General features: G+C 48.0%; 1 protein-coding gene across 2 annotated transcripts in view; it reads left to right on the forward strand.

The window, feature by feature from the left end:
• LOC140398925 (uncharacterized) overlaps positions 1 to 20,394 on the forward strand; it is a 373,657-nt gene that overhangs the window by 155,976 nt on the left and 197,287 nt on the right. For both annotated transcript variants that reach the window (XM_072488033.1, XM_072487950.1), the window contains 3 exons: positions 66 to 171; positions 11,790 to 14,678; positions 16,371 to 16,529. In XM_072488033.1, the coding sequence (XP_072344134.1) occupies positions 66 to 171; positions 11,790 to 14,678; positions 16,371 to 16,529 (3,154 nt within the window). The remainder of the gene's footprint in view (positions 1 to 65; positions 172 to 11,789; positions 14,679 to 16,370; positions 16,530 to 20,394) is intronic.

Below are 20,394 nucleotides of genomic sequence, written 5' to 3' on the forward strand. Positions count from 1 at the left end.
CTTTTCAAATTGAAAAGCACATGAAGTTGATTAATTCGTGTCACCCTAAACGAACTATCCAACAGGTTTGAGACTCGAACAATTGAGGATGAAGGTCACCGCGAGAAGCAGATGGATATGGCAGTCTCTTCATCTCCAGAACACCTGATCTTACAAGACATTAAAGAACAGGTAGGGAGGGAGAGTCTAGAAAAAGAAAACAAAGATAAAATGGACATGGTAATGACTTCCATCCTTTGCAACACACTTTGTTTTTTTATTTAATTGTCGTCTCAAAGTAAACCTTGCTTGTGTGACTAAAACAAAAATCTTTAGGTTGGTGTAGACATTGGGTATTGATGCTGCCCATCCCTACTTTGAACAAAGAGTTTTATTTATAAGCTAAAACCATTTAGATTCGTATGAAAGCCACCATTCAGTCCCAATGAACTTTACCAACAGAACAGTGAATCGCCTGGACAACAAGCAGCCACTAACAATCCACAGAAATCTCTGCTGCTTCGCTTACCTAGATTAAAAAATGTTTCTATTAATAATCTAGTTAAGGTGAACGATCTGGTTGGTGACTAATTACTGGATCCGATTAAAGGTTAAGTCCATGAGCCTTGAAGCATGGGACAGTGCAGGTAAAGCCAATTGCTTTGTAACTGCAACATAATGTTTTAGGTTTATGAAGGAAACAACTGTTGCCCTTCTGTTTCTCATGCCTAGAATATTTATTGTTTTTTGAATCCGTCATTTAAGTAATGGATGTTGCAATTTGTGAACTGCATATCATTAGTTTTGCACTTCAGATAGGAAGTGCTAATTGAATTTAAGATCACATAAAACCCCGATTGCTATATTAACAAGGCTCGGTGTGAAAAAAGGTGTGGGATGTAATTGATGATATGGTGTCAGGCATGGCTCAGTTGGTAGCCTGACCTTTGCATCAGAGGTTCTGGCTCCAGGTCCCGCTGAGCACGTAAATCTGACCTGACACTCACTGAGAGAGCCTTACACTGTCAGATGTGCTAACTTCCAAAAGTGATGTTAAACCATCTGTTCTCGCGGGTGAACGAAAAGATTCTGTGGCACTATTTCAAAGATGAGAAAGGCAGTTATCTCCTAGTGTCCCGTCCGATATTTATCCCTCGATCAACATTACTGAAAGCAGATTAGCCGGTCTCTGTCACATTGCCATGCCGAGTTTTTGTCTGTAAAAAGCTTCTGAAAGTTCTGAGGTTATGAAAGGTACAATTTAAGCGCAAACATTTCTTCAGGAAAGGTGTCGGGGCGGTTGTTTCGTTTTTCGTTTTTTCTTGAGTGGGTGTGTATATTTGCCTTTGTGTGGATGAAGGCTGTTAATTTATTATTTATGTATATGGGGGGGTTTGTTCTTTTCTTTCTGTATTTTGTTGTTGATATATTGTGAAAATTTGAATAAAAATTATTTAAAAATTTTTTTTTAAAAAGGGGCTCCAGATTCACTTTTGAGAACCCACTCCTGACTGTGGGTCTGCTCCACCTCCAAGGCCAATATATCTTTCCTCAGGTGTGCACAAACTGGAAGCAGTGCTTCAGGTGCAGGTCGAACAATGATCTGAACACTTGCAACATAACGTACGAATAAAAATGTGCAAAATTCAGGCTCAAGGGATTAGTGGGGATGGGGAGGATGGGTAATATATCAGTGTGGATTGATTAACGGACAGGAAGCAGTAGGAATACATGGTTCATTTTCAGGTTGGCAGACTGTCTTGAATGGAATATAGCAGGAATTAGTATTTAAGCCGTGGATACTTACAATCTTATCATCAATGACGGGCCGAGTGTTATGTCCAAGTTTACTGTTGACAGAGTTAAATAGGAAGGTATTCCGGTGGCGGCTATGAAGGAGTAAGTCGCACATTTATTGGCTTCCGATCGGGTCGGACATTTGGACCTTTTCCCCCGATTCTTTACCGGACTTGAACTGTAAAACTGAAGACAGAGGCAATTGTGTACTGAATTCCCACATCGGTGCATGGAGAGAAGGACTAGAAGTGCTCGTAAAGGCAGAAACCGAAAGACAGAGACGGCTTGGGCTGAAGCTGCAGCAGGAGATAGCATGGCGGAGGACCGGGCCTCTGGCTTGTCGACCCAGCGGTCAACGGAGCGGCTGATGCAAGTTATTCAGGAAGGCTTTGCTAAGCAGAAACAGGACTGCTTGGACCCGGTAAAAGAATCGATTGAGCGGCTGGAGCTTAGATTGGACGCCCAAGATCGGGCGATCCAGAAGGTGGAGAAGGCGTTGGCTGAGCAGGAGGAACATCGAACTGCGGTGGAGTTGGAGGTGTGTGTTGCTCTCTTTGGTTGGCTCTGAATATGGCGGTCAATATGGTCGCCTTCCTTAATTCTAATTACGTTTGCTCTGGAGTCGCCAGGTATCTTTCGAAACCGCCACAAGGTTCAAACCCGAATGCTGGTCAAAGACTCGATACACCAGTTAGTTAGTTCAAAGTCAATGCTTATTTATTTACACACACAGTTAAATCTACTCATGCACGAAAACTCTACAGATGAAACTATCACTACTGCTAAAGCTTCGGGCGCCCACTCAGTCCGAGGAACAATGGCCGTTGTTCAGTTCTGAGGCTGCTGGGGTCGAAGTGGTAGAGGGGAAACAGCTAAGGTCATCCATCTGGTAGCGAGCATTGACCTTGGACCTACTTGCTTCTGGTGCAGCTGGTGGACAGGTCTCTCCGCTGTGAGAGCCAAGTCCAAGAGAACGATTCTCTCTTGGGGGCTCCTTATACCAAAAGGGGCTTCGCACCTTGATCTTGGCCCCAATCAATTGGGCCGTTTCTTGATCATTCCTATTGATTTCATCCAATAAAGGGGTGGGTGCCCTGATGGCTGGGCGTGTCCTAGGTGGTCATTGGCCTGCTTTGTTTGGGTCTCCTCTGGCGCCGGGGTGTCTGCCTTAGTATCGGTTACTCAAATGTTACTCTTTTGTTCCCGGAGATGGGCCATTAGTATGCTAATGGGTCTACAGTTTTGGTCTTGTCTGGGAGCTGCGGCTCCAATATACAGACAGGTTCTGAACCTGCTTGTTTTCTCAGCATTGTCCATTTTCCATGCAATCTTTGCAAAGTGTCCATTTTGTAATCGGGAGGTGGCCATCCCAGATGGCTACATGGGGATGCAGAGAGACCAGCAGAAGAAGCTCCTGGAGGAGGTGGAGGGCCGAGTGAATAGGTCCCGCCGGCAGAACTTGAGAATCGTTGGGCTCCCGGAGGGGTCCGAAGGAGCGGACGCTGGGGCATACATCGCAGATATGTTTGAGAAGCTGCTGGGGGATGGGGAATTCTCCCGACCCTTGGAGGTGGATAGGGCTCACAGAGCACTCACGAGGAAGCCGTGAACGGGAGACCCCCCAAGGGCAATGGTGGTGAGATTCCACAGGTATTTGGATAAGGAGCGCATTCTACAGTGGGCCAAGCAGACACGGAGCTGTAAGTGGGACAATAGTATCCTGCGGGTCTACCAAGACTTGAGTATGGAGGTGGCCAGGAGAAGAGTAGGCTTCAACCAGATTAGATCGATCCTTTTTAAGAAAAAGGTGAAGTTCGGACTGTTGTATCCGGCCCGTCTCTGGGTCACATACTAGGAACAGCACTTTTATTTCGAGTCACCTGAGGATGCGCTGGACTTTGTGAAAAGGGAAGGACTGGTGGTGGACTGACAACTTTTGAACTTTGCTGCAATGTTCATGTTTCTGTTTTCTTTTTGTTTCTCTGTTCTTTAAAAAAAAAGTTTCTCATTTTTTGTTTTGTGGAAGCTGTTTGTAATGCCTTCTGTATTGATTTGGGACCAGGGGCAGAGCTGAGTGAGTTAAGGTTTTCATTTGCACTGTTGGGGGATGGAGGTGTGCTTGTTTAGATCTTGTTGTTTTTCTGTCGGGCAATTGTGTGGGGATTGTTTGATGTTGGAGTATGTTTGTATGAGGGTGGGGAGGGAACAATAGGTGGGAGACTATCCGGCACCAGGGATGGGGGCCAACAAGCTAGCTGGGCAGGCTAGCTCACGGAAGCGCAGTGGGGGGGGGGGGGGGTGCATATGTTCGGTTTATCAAAGGGGTTGGGTTACAGAGTGTTGTTTCTAGGGGGGGAGGGGGGGGAAAATGTTCTGCTGACGAGGGACCGACTTGGGCCAAGTGACAGAGAGGAGGTTGGTGGCGGAGGCTGCCTGGGGGCGGGCCGATGGAGGCGCGGCGCATGGGCTGGAGGTGGGCCCAAAAAAGGGGATGGCTGATCGGCGAAGGCGGGAGGCAATGAGCCCCCCAACTAGGCTGATTACCTGGAATGTTTGAGGGTTAAATGGGTCGGTCAAGAGGGCACGTGTGTTCTCGCATCTTAGGGGATTGAAGGCGGACATGGTAATGTTGCAGGAGACGCACCTTAGAGTAACTGACCAGATTAGATTGAGGAAAGGCTGGGTCAGTCAGGTCTTTCACTCAGGACTCGACTCAAAGACTAGAGGGGTTGCGATCCTGATCAATCAGCGGGTGGTGTTTGAGGCGGGTAGAATAGTTTCGGATGTGGGAGGTCGGTACATTATGGTCAGTGGGAAACTGGAAGGGGTGCAGGTGGTATTAGTAAATGTATATGCGCCAAATTGGGATGATGTGAAGTTTATAAAGAGGATGCTGGGGAAGATACCGGTCCTGGACTCGCACAGGTTGGTCATGGGAGGGGACTTCAACACAGTTATTGACCCTAGCTTGGACCGGTCAAGCTCGAAAATGGGCAGGGTGCCATCAATGGCAAAGGAACTAAAAGGGTTCATGGAGCAGATGGCGGGGGGGGTGGATCCATGGGGATTTGGGCAGCCGAGGGTGAAGGCGTTCTCCTTCTACTCACACGTGCATAACGTTTACTCCCGGATTGATTTCTTTATTTTGAGCACGGCCTTACTGGCAGGGGTGGTGGACATGGGGTACTCGGCGATCACAATCTCAGACCGTGCTCCGCATTGGGTTGACCTGCAGGTTAGTAAAGACAGTAACCAACGCCCGCACTGGACGTTGGATGTGGGACTTTTGGCGGACGAAGGGGTGTGCAAGTGGCTGAGGAAATATATTCAGAACTACCTGCAGGTCAACGACACGGGGGAAATTTCAGCAGCGATGGTCTGGGAAGCACTGAAGGCGGTGGTCAGAGGGGAGCTGATCTCGATACGGGCCCATAGGGAGAAGGTGGACGGGGCAGAGACGGACCGACTGGTGAAGGAGATACTACAGATCGATAGGAGGTATGTGTGGTGATCCCAGAGGCAGGGCTTTTAAGGGAATGGCGGAGGCTACAGGCGGAGTTCGGCTTGTTAACCACAGGGAGGGCAGTGATGCAGCTGAGAAAGGCGAGGGGGGCAATCTATGAGCATGGAGAGAAGGCCAGCAGAATGCTTGCACAGCAGCTTAGAAAGAGGGAGGCAGCCAGGGAGATAGGGAAAGTAAAGGACGGAGATGGGAACCTGGTTGGAGATTCAGCAGGGGTGAATAAGGTGTTTAGGGATTTCTACAGTAGACTGTATAGGTCGGAACCCCCTATGGGGCCGGAGGGGATGAGGCACTTCTTGGGGGGGGGCTGAATTTCCCAAAGGTGGATGGGGAGCTGGTAGAAGGGTGGGGGCCCCGATCGGGTTGGAAGAGGTAGTTGAGGGTCTGAAGGCCATGCAGGCGGGTAAAGCCCCGGGGCCGGACGTGTACCCAGTAGAGTTTTATAGAAAGTTCTGTGGGATATTGGGGCCGGTGTTGATGAGGATGTTCAATGAGGCAAGGGGAAGAGAGGTGCTGCCCCTGACATGTCACAGGCCACAATTTCCCTGTTTCTGAAGAGGGACAAGAACCCGGAGCTGTGTGGGTCCTACAGGCCGATATCCCTGTTGAATGTGGACGCCAAACTGCTGGCCAAAATTTAGTCCTCCAGGATTGAGGATTGTGTTCCGGACGTTATTGGGGAGGACCAGACTGGGTTTGTCAAGGGTAGGCAGTTGGTGGCCAATTTAAGAAGGTTGTTAAATTTGATCATGATGCCCCCAGAAGGTAGGGAGGTGGAGGTAGTGGTCGCAATGGACGCAGAGAAGACTTTTGATCGAGTAGAATGGGAATATCTGTGGGAGGTACTGGGACGGTTCAGATTTGGGCGGGGCTTTAGTGACTGGGCCAGGTTGCTGTATCAGGCTCCTGTGGCAAGTGTACGGACGAATAGGACAACATTTGGACTATTTTAGACTGCACCGGGAGGCGAGACAGGGATGCCCCCTCTCCCCACTGTTGTTCGCGCTAGCTATAGACCCGTTGGCAATTGCTCTGAGAGCCTCAAGGGGCTGGTCCAGGTTTGGGGGGGGGGGGGGGGGGGGTGTAGAGCACAGAGTCTCGTTCTATGCAGATGACCTGCTTCTGTATGTATCGGACCCAGTAGAGGGGATGGAGGAAATCATGAGGATTCCAGGGGAATTTGGCCGGTTTTCGGGGTATAAGCTGAATATGGGGAAAAGTGAGATGTTTGCGGTCCAGGAGAGGCGATTGGGGGAGCTGCTGTTTAGATTTGTAGGGGGAAGCTTTAGATACCTCGTCATTCAAGTGGCGCAGGGAATGGGACCGGCTGTATAAATTAAATCTGGCCCGGCTCGTAGACCAAATAAAGGACGATTTTCGGAGATGTGACGATCTCCCATTGTCATTAGCTGGGAGGGTGCAGACGGTGAAGATGACGGTCCTCCCGAGATTCCTGTTCGTGTTTCAATGTCTCCCCATCTTTATTCCGTGGTCCTTTTTTAAACTGGTCAACAAAGTAATTTCTGGCTTTGTTTGGGTGGGCAAGACCCCGCGGGTAAGGAAGGTGATGCTTGAGCGGAGATGGGGAGAGGGCGGGCTGGCGCTGCCAAATTTTAGTAACTATTATTGGGCGGCGAATATAGCCATGATCAGGAAGTGGGTGGTGGGGGAGGGGTCGGCATGGGAGCGTATGGAGGCAGCTTCATGTAAGGGCACCAGTTTGGGGGCATTGGTAACGGTGCCTCTGCCATTTGCGCCAGCATGGTACTCCACCAGCCCCGTGGTGGTGGCGGCCCTGAGAGTCTGGGGGCAATGGAGGAGACGTGGGAGCAGAGGGAGTTTCGGTCTCGTCCCCAATCTGTAATAATCTCCGGTTTGCCCTGGGAAGTATGGATGGGGCGTTCCGGATATGGCAGAGAGCAGGGATTGAGAGGATGGGGGATATGTTTATAGAGGGGAGCTTTCCGAGTATGAGGGTGCTGGAGGAGAAGTTTGGGTTGGCGAGGGGAAACATATTCAGGTGTCTGCAGGTGCGGGACTTCCTACGTAAACAGGTGTCAACCTTCACACTTCTACCGCTAAGGGGGATTCAGGACAGGGTAGTTTCCAGAGGGTGGTAGGAGAAAGGAGCGTCTCGGACATTTACAAGGAACTTATGGGGTCAGAGGAGACGCAGACCGAGGAGCTGAAGCGCAAGTGGGAGGAGGAGCTAGGGGGAGAGATAGAGGATGGTCTATGGGCGGACACATTGAGTAGAGTCAACACATCTGCAACATGTGCCAGGCTCAGCCTGATACAATTTAAGGTCGTTCATCGGGCTCACGTGACAGTGGCCCGGATGAGCAGATTCTTTGGGGTGGAAGACAGGTGTGCAAAATGTGCGGGAGGACCAGCGAACTATGTCCACATGTTCTGGGCATGTCTGATGCTTAGGGGATTTTGGCAGGGGTTTGTGGATGTCATGTCCACGATGTTAAAAACCAGGATGGCACCGAGTCCGGTGGTGATTTTCGGGGTGTTGGAAGATCCAGGAGGAGAAAGAGGCAGACATTCTGGCCTTTGCTTCCCTGGTAGCCCGGAGACGGATACTATTAGCATGGAGGGACTCAAAGCCCGCAAAGTCGGAGACCTGGCTATCGGACATGGCTAGCTTTCTCTGTTTGGAGAAAATCAAGTTCGCCTTGAGAGGGTCAATGTTAGGGTTCGCCCGGAGGTGGCAACCATTCGTCGACTTCTTTGCGGAAAATTAATCGTCAGCAGAAGTGGGGAGAGGAGGGGTTAGTTTGGCTTAGAGTAGGGGGTTAATAAAGGTGGGACCTGTAAGGGAGGGAGATGGCTTTTGCACTATGTTTATAGATTCATGTACATTGCTTATTGTGTTGATGCTATAATACCAAAAAATACCTTAATAAAATGTTTATTACAAAATAAGAGTTAAAGAGGAAAGTTAGCTTGTGAGGAGAATGCGAATAGATGCAAAAGGTTTACAACAGGTTAAGTGAGTGGTTAAAGATGTTGCACATGGACTATAATGTGGATAAATGTGAAGTTGTTCACTGGTAGGAAGAATAAAAAGAGCAGAATATTTAAAATATGTTGGTTTTCAGAGGGATTTGGGCGTCCTTTTAGACAAATCGCAGGAAGCTAACATCCAGGTATGGCAAACAATTAGGTAATGAGTGTTATGTTAACTTTAATTGCAAAGGCGAATGGAGTAGAATAGTGAAGAGTCATCATTGCAATTATACCAGGGGCGAGATTCTCTGACCCCCCGCCGGGTCGGAGAATCGCCGGGGGCTGGCGTGAATCCCGTCCCCGCCGGTTGCCGAAGTCTCCGGCACCGGATATTCGGCGGGGGCGGGAATCGCAGTGCGCCGGTTGGCGGGCCACCCCCCGCGATTCTCCGGCCCGGATGGGCCGAAGTCCCGCCGCTAAAATGCCTGTCCTGCCGGCGTAAATTAAACCACCTACTTTACCGGCGGGACAAGGCTCCGGGGTCCTGGGGGGGGCACGGGGCGATCTGGCCCCAGGGGGGTGCCCCCACGGTGGCCTGGCCCGCGATCGGGGCCCACCGATCCGCGGGCGGGCCTGTGCCATGGGGGCACTCTTTTCCTTCCGCCTCCGCCACGGTCTCCACCATGGCGGAGGCAGAAGAGACTCCCTCCACTGCGCATGCGTGGGAAGCTGTCAGCGGCTGCTGACGCTCCCGCGCATGCACCGCGCGGAGATGTCATTTCCGCGCCAGCTGGCGAGGCACCGAAGGCCTTTTCCGCCAGCTGGCGGGGCGGAAATTCGTCCGGCGCCGACCTCGCCCCTCAATGTTGGGGCTCGGCCCCCAAAGATGCGGAGCATTCCGCACCTTTGGGGCAGCGCGATGCCCGTCTGATTTGCACCGTTTTGGGCGCCAGTCGGCGGAAATCGCGCCGTTTCCGGAGAATTTCGCCCCAGATCTTGCTAAGATCATACCAGGGCTCCTTAGCTCAGAAAGGATATACTTGCCTGAGAAGGGAATGCAATTAAACTTCCCAAGCCAGATTCCTGCAGGGAGGGTATTGTTGTATGAGGAGAGATTGAATAGACGAGACCTTTATTTCTTCGGGTTAAGATGAAAGGTGAGCTGGGCAGCTTGGTGGTGCAGTGGGTTCGCCCTGCTGCCTCACGGCGCCGAGATCCCAGGTTCGATCCCGGCTCTGGGTCGCTGTCCGTGTGGAGTTTGCACATTCTCCCCGTGTTTGCGTGGGTTTCACCCCCACAACCCAAAGATGTGTAGACTAGGTGGATTGGCCACGCTAAATTGCCCCTTAATTGGAAAAAAATGAATTGGGTACTCTAAATTTATAAAAAAGAAAGAAAAAAAAATGAAAAGTGAGCTCATTGAAACATAATATTCTTCAGGGCTGTGACAAGGTAGATACTGGGAGGATCTTTCCCCTAGCTGGAAAATCTCCCCAAGAGTGGTCACAGTCTCAACATAAAGGGTCAGTGTTTAAGGATTGATGTAAGGAGAATATTTTCAACAAGAACGAGCGGAATCTTCCAAATAAAATGTCAGGACTGCAGTGGAGTAGTCCCGTCCAGAAGTGGCAACCGCATGAATGAGGGTTTCAGCAGGACATGATTTAGGACAGGCAAAGTCTTGCAATGTCATGGAGATGGAAAGCAGCAGTTTTAGTGATGATGTGAATGAGTTCAAAAGCTCATGTCAGTGCCAAATGTGACACCAAGGTTGCGAACAGGCTGTTTTAGTCTCAGGCTGTTGCCCAGGAAAGGGGTGGAGTAGATGAAGAAGATTGTAGGGATTACTCAAGATTGTGAAACTTTTGAATTCTGTGCCCCAGAGAGCTGTGGCTGCTCAGTCATGTTCAAGTCACAGATTGATAGATTTTTTGGTGACTAAGGGAATTAAAGGGATGGTGGAGAAAGATGGAAAATGGCCATGATTGTATTGAATGTGACAGTGTGAGAGGTGACTGGCCTTCTCCTTCCATGGCAGCTCTGTTGCCTCAGAGCGCAGGGACCCGGGCTTGATTCCGACTTTGAGTGACTGTGGAGTTTGAACATTCTCCCTGTGTCTGCGTTAGCTTCCTCGAGGTACTTGGGTGGATTGGCCATGATAAAATTGCCCCTTAGTATCCAAGAATGTACAGGTTATGGGGTTAAGGGGAGTGGGCCTAGGTAGGAGGGTCAGTGCTGACTCGATGGGCCGAATGGCATCCTACTTCACTGCAGGGATTCTCTGGTTCTATGATTTTATATTTTTCAGGCCTCAGGAGATAAAGGGCAACATTCCAATTGCCTTTTAAATTATTTTGTACTTGTGTTTTAGTGATTTCTGTATTTTGACCACTGAATCTGGCTTCTCATCCACTGTTCCTATCAACTGGCCAGGGGAAAACACCCTGACCAACCCTTCTTGGGTCCACAATCGATGAATTCACGCTTTCATACATTGAATTTCATCTGCCCCATTTTGGCCCACTCACTTCATCCATCTGCTGCTTTGCAACTTCCACCTCCTATCCACAATATGCGCAGAAGGGGGCCATTCGGCCCATCGAGTCTGCACTGGCCCTTCGAATGAGCACACTACCCATTTACACTCCCCGTCCACCCTGCCCTATCCCCGTAACCCAGAACCTAACCTGCCCAACCCTGGATATTAAGGGGCAATTTATCACGGCCAATCCACCTAACCTGCACATCTTTGGACTGTTGGAGGAAACCGGAGCACCCGGAGGTAACCCACGCAGACACAGGGACAACGTATGAACTCCACACAGACAGAAGCGGCAATTGAACCCGTGTCTCTGGTGTTGTGCAGCAGTGCGAAACATTGCGCCACCGTGCCACCCTAGCAGTTTTTTTTCTTTTTTAAAATTAATTCAAAGTGCCCAATTCTTTTTGTTCCAATTAATAGACAATTTAGCGTGGCCAATCCACCTACCCTGCACATCTTTTTGGGTTGTGGGGTGAGACCCATGCAAACAGGGGGAGCCACACGGACAGTGATCCGGGGCCGGGATCAAACCCAGGTCCTCGGCACCGTGTGGCAGCAGTGCTAACTACTGCGCCACCATGCTGCCTTCCGTGTGTTGATATATGTAGCTTCCAGCACACATACATGTGCCACATTGCAAGCCTGACTGACGATCTTAAATGATTGTCAGTGTGGTAAGACAAAAAGCTTCGACAAAATGTCTTTTTTTCAGCAATACATAAGTTGGCACTGTTGACATACATGGAAATATGGGTCTTCAGTGCTTCAACCAAGTAATTTATAAATGCAGTGAGCCCAGCAAAGACCCCTGGGGGACACCATTAGTCAGATCCTGCCAATTGGAGTATATTCCCATTAACTGTCTCCTACCTCCCAATCAATTTGCAATTCAAGACTGTAGCTGTCTCCAATTCAATGCATTCTCATTTTCGTTAACAGTCTCTAATGTGGAACTTTGTCAAATTCTGAACCGCTCTTTTTATGTATTTTTAGACAAAGAATGAACAGTTACACTTGATGGACGCTGCCACTGAATTTAGGTGGAGGAGACATCAGTCGAAGAATGTCAGCAAAGCCTTAGATACAGATGCCACAGATGAAAAAACGCACTCTGAGAAAATAAGCCAGCAAACCAATTTTAACAAGAAGGAGGAGGAGATGAGGAGACAAATAACGAAGACCGGTGTGTCTGTGGGTGTTGCTTCAGTGACGAGGGTTGGCACTGAAAGTTCAGATGGGCAGAAAGCAGCCACGGATTCTGACTTGTGCATAACAGCTGTAAGAGTCTCGGTTATTGAAAATGAGGTTCAACGTCACAAGATGCCAGAGTCTTCGCATTCAGAAGATCCCTCAAACCCCTGCCTTAGTAAAGGAAGGAGATCAGAACAAACTTCCCACTCTGGGCTGATGAATTACACTACCATGGAAACAACAGCTGAGGTGATGCATAGTGAAAAAGGGACCAAGGACAGCAAATCTTTGGAGCTTGATGCTGCTGCCTTAGAAGGGCGAAGAAAGACCTATTTCAAATCCGAGGAGCAAAACAGTTCCAGGTCTTTGGTAAATACGCCTCTTGCCTCAAAGGGCACTGCACAAAACGTTTCTGATTTTTTACTCCCTCCAAGCTATGGTAAGATTGGGACCTTGCAAGATGCAAGTGAAACAGCAAGCAGTTATTGCCCCCTTACCATATCTGAAGACCAATTCATGACTCACCATATAAGAAAATCGCATTCCACCATGGACCAAACAAAACTTCAAGCAAACGTTTCTGATGCAAAGAGGCATTGGAATCAGTCACTTACAGTCGGGAAAAGCTCAACTCTCGAGGCACCGTCAACGGCACCAAAATCTGAAGGTAACGCAGCCGAGATGCTGAAAACTATTCCAAATCTGCCATCTCGTATTGAGGTGCAAACCACAGCCAGAGTGGACCTGGATAAGGACGGAAAGCAACAAATGAAAATAATTCCGCTCAACTCCCATTGTAACGCAGAAATATTCTTCACTTCAAAAGGCAGCCCCACAGATTTGGGTTTGCCAAAGGACAATGAAGCTACCAGTCAGGAGCTTACCTCTGCTGGGTCCATTTGTGTGAAAGATTCAAAGGAAAATGATGCTGTGGAAGGCCATAAAAAAGCAAAAAGATTGCCACAAGGTGATGGAACTATAGATTTAATTGGGAAGGTCCTTCCAAAGGAAGGGAGGGAGAAGAGAAGGAAAAAGATTTACTTGGAGCCTAACTCTGCAGTCTCTACAACAGATCATATCTCTGATTGTTCTACTGGGACCAGTTATGTGAAACACCAACACACATCTGAGCTATTGCCAGCTTCTGACTGTTGGGCAGTTGACCGATCAAAAGATGGCTACCCTGGAGGGAACTCCAAAAGTCATCCTAAATTTCTCATGCCAAACAAGCCCAAAACAACCCTATTGTCTGATGAATTCCTCGACATGCCATGGACAAACCTGGAGGATGAGGTTTCTGAGGAAAATGATGCAACACCAACCGTGAAACAGCCTAAAATGACAGGCTCTGACAAGACAAGAAACAGGAAGGGCATAGCGCACCGTAACAGGCATAGTATATTAGACCTTGATAGTTTGATGGCAGATTATATAAAAGAACTATCTAAAAGAAATGAAGAATCAAAGTCTTCTCATTACCAAGATAAAATAGATAACCACCATTCCGATGCGTGGAAAAAAGATGATGAAGAAAATTTGTCCAAACAGCCAATAGAATCTGCTGACTGGGACCTGAGCGTATCATCCTCTTCAGGTAAAAGCAAAGATACATCTGAGATGATGAATAGAAAACATTTGCACCTCAATCGTGTCCTGGACCTAGATGCATTGATGACTCAATATGCAAGGGGAATGCCAGAACGTGCAAATGTCCCAATGACCATCAGTTCAAAATTAGCTGGTGGGATATTTCCGACTGTGAAAATTCAAAAGAGCTCATCGTTTGCTTCTCGTGAAACGAAGCGTTATCAGAAAAATGGTCAGGAGCGCGGTGGTGAAGAATTTACAAGAGATAGCTGTGAGAGTGCTCCTGCCGATGTAAAGAGGCGGTTCAAGGATGAGAAAAGAAAAGGCCAACCATCCTCGATATGGAATGAAAACAATGAGTTTGAAAAGTGCGACCTTCGTTCAGATGACCAAAAGCCAGATGGTAAGCGAATTCATGAAGTGGACACTTTGACCAGCACGTCCGCCAATTTAAACAGACGATCCAAGCATGACAAAAAGGTAAGCAGGCCATTCTCGATCTTTACAGAGCACGGGGACTTGGAACGACTTGAGCTTCATACAGATGGACAACAATCTGCTAGAAGAGAGAAGGAAAAACCTAGGGAGGATGATCACAGTGAGCTAAGGCCAAGACATAGACGGAACAGGGGTGAAGAAAGAAAGTCAAAAATAACTCCCGTTGAGACGGATAGTTCAACCCAAGGATTTGATGGTCAGTGCCCTGATGGTAAAACTAGACCCTTGGACCATTTGACCGGTTCGAGGAGGTCAGTTCACGGTTCACCGCAACTTGTATTCGAGAAGGAGAATCAAGTTGAGATGTCAGTTGATAACAGGCTGTCTACAAGAGCAGAGCAGAGATCGACAGGCCATAGAGAGGAACTGGGACAGAAATCTCCTCTGAAAGGGCTAAACCAATTTTCCCCAGAGCCTATGACACCAAGGCCTCTGGAAAGTCGCAGGCGAACACAAAAAGCAGTTGATGATGTGTTTATCAGTCCGGAAGGAACATCAAACTCCAGGAGTAATGAAGGAGGCAAGAGATACTCAACGGGAGAAGGTCAAAGCCCAGTCACAGAAACTTTGGTACATGCAGTGCGGTCAATGGCAGGGAATAAGACGGTGAGCCCACTGATTGATGTACTTACAAAAATAATTATTTATGCAAAGCATGCAGCTAAATCCATGACTACTATACTCAGTTAAGAGGTTATTTTGATAGAGGTGCTCAAAATCATGGGGGATTTGGACAGAGGGATAGGGAGAAATTGTTCCTGTTGGACTGAGAACAAGAGAGCACCAATTTACAATGATTGGCAAAAGAAGCGATGGTGACATGAGGAAGGACTTTTTTTACACAGTGAGTGGTTAGGATCTGGAAGGCACTGCTTGACAGTGTGAGGGAGGCAAGGTCAAGTGTTGCTTTCAAAAGGGGAATTGGAGGATAATTATCTGAACTCAGAGATCGGGCCGCCATTTTAAAAGGGTGCCACGAACTCGAAGTGAGTGTGGGTCCCCCATACCATCCATGGGCAATGTCATCCCCCCCCCCCCCACACACACACACACACATGGACATGCCCCCCCCTCCTCTTCAGGCCCCCTCAAGCCCCCTCCCTTCTAGGACTCACCCACTCAACCTCCTGGATGCCCCTACTTACCTGTCTTGCAGTCCCCCACCCTTCAAACCCCTCCTCCACCCTCATTTCATGGGCATGGCCCTCCCCGCTCCCTGATCCTTGGCAGTGCCACCCTGGCATTTAGGCACCCTTGCCAGGCAGTGCTCCTACCAGCTTGGCAGAGCCAGGGTGGCAGCTCAGCAGTGCGTGTGTGTCTCTGTGCTTGTGTCTGTGTGCCTGCGTGTGTGTCTGTCTGTGCATGTGTATCTGTCTGTGCGTACATATCTGGCTGCGCGTGCGTGCATCTGTGTCTGTCTATCCATGGGCTCGGGATTTGTTTCATACCACAGTCTAAAGATGTGCAGGTTAGGCGGTTTGCCCATGATAAATTGCCCCATCGTGTCCAAAAGGTTAGGTGGGGTTATGGAGCTAGGGCGGGTTGGGCCTAGGTGGAGTGCTCCTTTGGAGGGTTGGTGCAGACTCGATGGACTGAATGGACGCCTGCTCTATAGGGATTCTATGATTTATCCATCTGAATGTTTGGCCCAAATTTTTCCTGTAGCTGGAGATTCTCAGTGACAGTTCCCTCTAGTGGCCAAGGCATGAGCAGTTCACGTATACACAAAACTGAATAAATATCCTTGTTTCGATTACCCAGAGATTAGCTGGTTTCTTGCCTAAACCCTGTCAATGCAAGAGTCTCCCGGATAGCAGCTGGGTGCAGAATGACCTTTTATCCAGGAATGACATTCTCGGTTTCATTTTCTCTCCTTTTCCCCTTCCCTTGGCAGAGATGTAACAGTCTTCCTTTTCACTACGATATCAATCGGAAACTGAGAGTACTGATGGCTCAAAAATGTCTTTTCTGATTGTGGGATTTTACATATCAGTGCTGAGCTGTGCTACGGTAGCCAGCGATTCTGACTTCAGAGCTTGTGACAAGTGGGAATAATGGAATATGGCTGATTCGGCCCAGCTTGTCCATGCCGCCAAGTTCCTATCAGTAAGCTAGTCCCACTTGCCTGCATTTGGCCCATATCCCTCTATACTCGCCCTACCCGTGTAACTGTCTAATAGCTTTTCTGCTGGGGGAGTGGCGTACGCCCGCTCACTCACAAGGTTTTGCTAGAAATTGAACAGTATAAATGGGGAGTTCCTTCAGTCACTTATTACAGACCTACTTTGTGAATGACAGGGTTCTCAACGCGTGGAAAGGGAGCCAGACCTCCCAAGCAAGGTTCAGAGGAAAACCGGGAATGTGATTCCGTTGACCTCCAAGACCAAGAAACAAAATGAGAAGAAAGCGCATTCCAGGTGCACTGTGCGACAGGAGAAAAGCCAAGACCACAGGCCGGTAAGGAAGCTGAAATCGTTCTCATGTTTGCTCTGATAACTGTGTCGATATGTTGACAGTGGACCACGCTGTTGGTGCCAGTGATGTACATTCTGTTCCTTGATGCTCTGTGATCAGGAAAGTTCCCTTGTTGTGGGTTGTGTCAATGACGGTGGAGCGTGTGCTGCTCAAGGCTGTTGATGTTCATAAGATCGGGTGTCTCATCGGGCTGATAGCATTGACATTGATGAGGACGGGCATCCTGCTGTTTGGGCTGTTGGTACTGACAGCAGGAACGGAGCCATGATGTCTGGATGATGATATTGGTGTTGATGCAGGCTGCTGCTGTGTTTTCCCAGTATAGGTTACTCTTGTCAATGAGGATGGACATACTGCTCTCGAGATGTCATGGAGTATTGGGTATCTAGCCCTGATAATGTTTTTACGTGCAGTGCTCATTTGTTTTTTTGTTTGGGATTCAAAATTCCTGCCGCCGCAGTCGTGGTTCCTGAATTCTCTTTGGTCTCCACTCTGGGTAACTGTTGGGTCTTAACAATCGAATGCTGGCAGAGCGACGGCCTGAGAGCCAATGTCCAACAGCATGCACTTTGTCCAAGGCTCAGAAGGAGGAATCATGCCTGAGTCATCATGCCTTTCTCCGTCATAGTCAACAAACCCGTCTTGCACCATCCTGGCTGAGATCCACCAGTTCACACAAACTGGGCAACTCACCTGAAACTTTGCTAGTGTGCATGGCTCCCCTGTTCAATTAACTCACCAAAACATTGCAGGGCCCAGTGTGTGGCTTACGATGTTTAAAATAAGAAATCAGACCAGTTTAATGGCAGGAGCAGGAATCCCAGCCATCATTGCTATCCCTAAACAAGAAGGGTTGTTACCGCTTGTACTGCCCTTTTTAAAAATTATTCGTTCATGGGACGTGGGCATCGCAGGCTGTGCCAGCATTTATTGCCCATCCCTAATTGCCCTTGAGGGGGCAGTTAAGAGTCAACCACATTGCTGTGGGTCTGGAGTCACATGTAGGCCAGACCAGGTAAGGATGGGGCAGCACGGTAACATTGTGGATAGCACAATTGCTTCACAGCTCCAGGGTCCCAGGTTCGATTCCGGCTTGGGACACTGTCTGTGCGGAGTCTGCACATCCTCCCCGTGTGTGCGTGGGTTTCCTTCGGGTGCTCCGGTTTCCTCCCACAGTCCAAAGATGTGCAGGTTAGGTGGATTGGCCATGATAAATTGCCCTTAGTGTTCAAAATTGCCCTTGGTGTTGGGTGGGGTTACTGGGTTATGGGGATAGGGTGGAAGTGTGGGCTTGGGTAGGGTGCTCTTTCCAAGAGCCGGTGTAGACTCGATGGGCCGAATGGCCTCCTTCTGCACTGTAACTTCTATGATTCTATGATTTCCTTCCCTAAAGGGCATTAGTGAACCTGATGGGTTTTTACAACAATTGACAATGATTTCATGGTCATCATTAGACTTTTAATTCCAGATTTTTATTGAATTCAATTTCACCATCTGCCAAGGTGGTGGGATTCGAACCTGGGTCCCCAGAGCATTACTCTGGGTGTCTGGTTAACTAGTCCAGTGACAGCACCACTGTGCCACCGCCTCCCCAATTGCCATCATCCAGTTTATTTATTTTGGTAACATCTAGTTGAAAAGCACATGTACAGTCAGGATAAGGGGGGCTTTGGGTCTCCTTGGCGGAACAGCCTGATAACACTAACACATGAGTAATAGACCCCGAAGGAGATGCCAAAAGGTTAACAGATGCCGGTCGACTGCAAACTGTGGAAACAGGCAAGGAAGCACTGCCTTCACCCTTTGGGAAAATTAGCCAAAAGGGAAAAGACTCCTTTCCAGTTCATGCTGCACTTAACAATAGTCTTGACTGGCATCACTTCAGGAATCAGAAAATGTTCTGGAAACTGGTCTCCAATCACAGCTGCACAGAGATTGCAATAATTCACACTTGCACAAGGTATCTGAGAAAGGTCAGACCCATGTTACGTGTGAAGCTGTGAGGATTTAGGCTAAAAATAAATCCTTAATACTGTTACAATATTATCATTTAGCATTTGCAGCCGTCCTGAGCATTTGGTATGTTGAGAGCTGATGGTGTGACACAAAACAAGGGTATATTCTCTTCCATTTGCATCCACCTCCATACATGGAGGTGGGGGAGGACATTTTATGCTCTCACTCGCTCTCTGACTTTTTTGATTCGATTAAAGGAGAAATTCTATATTCCGGTCTGTGTGCAGTTGTACAAGAATTGGCTTTGTTGATTCAATGAGTATTGTTAACAAGTTTTTAGAGGGTTATGGTTTAAATAAAGAAAGCAGAGACTTTATATATTACTGACTGTGGCGGTATATGAAACCTTTGTTGATCGTCATTTGGGTGTGAATCATGAAACAGCTGCACTTGTACGAATTGTGACCCCTGTTCCACATTCAAAATTGCTGTCACCACACTCAAGCGAAGAGAGTCCACGTGTTCAGAATGCTGCGCTTTAGGTTATAGAAAACTTTCAACATTAATATAAACTTATTGAGCCCTCAGGAGCCTCAATGTACAGCATGTGGCATTTTTCACATTGAATATATTTACACACTGCAGATTCAGTGCTGTTCTTCCTCACTCTTCATTTTTAACCCTATCATTAGTCCTGTCACACGCTTTGCTGTAATATTGTTGGGTAGAAGACTTGTTTTTACCTCTCTCTCTATGAACAATCAGGGCTGAACTCTATTTGATGGGTTCAGGCGGTTTATATAGAGAACCATAGATGCAGATGACGTGGCAGTGAGATCATTGCTTTTTAAAGGTGACAAACCGAGAGCATGCGTCTGAGCCAGTGGAATAGATCAAATAAACAGTGATATTGATTTGCTAATTCGGCGGTGGTGCCTGCACAAGTGAGTTCTGACTGCTTCATGTTGTGTAAATCTCTGTGCCATGTATATTATGGCTGGAATACAGGTTGTTGGATGCTGCTGTGCAATGTGAATTGTGATGTCTTTGTGCTGTCCTCCTGCGTGCTTTGGAGTGAATTATAATTAGTTTGGATGCTGGAACTAAAAGAATGAGTTAAAGGGGAAGAAACAAAACTGGCCAATGACCTTGCTTATTCCATGTTCAACTGCCCCCCTTCCATCCATTAAGGTTTGATTTTCTGTCCATGTCCTGAAGCTAATTATGACTTAGAAAAGGGATGTTCAGAATGCAGCTTCCGATCCCTCGCACCTTATTTCCACATTTAAAAAATTACTTGTTGACTTGTCCTGTGTGAAACATTTTGAAGCTCGGAGATTCTGGAAGGAACTGTTGCCTGAATGATCTCCGGAATGCCAAGTTAGTGCCTGCAAAATGAGATATATGGAAGAAAATAGGAATGGGCTTTTAAACTTTCTGTGCTGCCTCCAAGACTCCATGGTACACACTAAATAACCCATTGATGTATAAGGTTGGACAACCCCTATCCCTAGAAGATGCAGTCACCAATGCTTCCAATGATGGTCTAAACCAGCTGCTGCGGAGTGAGAAAGGATGTTTCCAGTCATTAACTATTTTTCTAACTATTTTCTTCCTCCCCCCCGGGCAAAAGTGTGATGCTTGCTTGTATCTGCTTCCCCACAGTAGGGATTAGCAGCCCTGTGAAGGCGAGCATTGAATCTGGGGCTCCTTATTGTTGTATTTTTTTGGATGGTGCAGTATATACTCGTACCAGCAGGTGGCAGCACAATACTCAGGATAGTCAGATAATAATTAATCGAACAAGTGTGTGCAAGAGGTTCAGCTTCTGTGAAAAATGAAATATGTGCTGACAGTCACTTCCCTATTGTTGAAATAAACAGTCATCCTC

Source organism: Scyliorhinus torazame, chromosome 1 (genome assembly GCF_047496885.1).
Source record: "Scyliorhinus torazame isolate Kashiwa2021f chromosome 1, sScyTor2.1, whole genome shotgun sequence".
In the NCBI taxonomy this organism is placed as follows: Eukaryota; Metazoa; Chordata; class Chondrichthyes; order Carcharhiniformes; family Scyliorhinidae; genus Scyliorhinus; species Scyliorhinus torazame.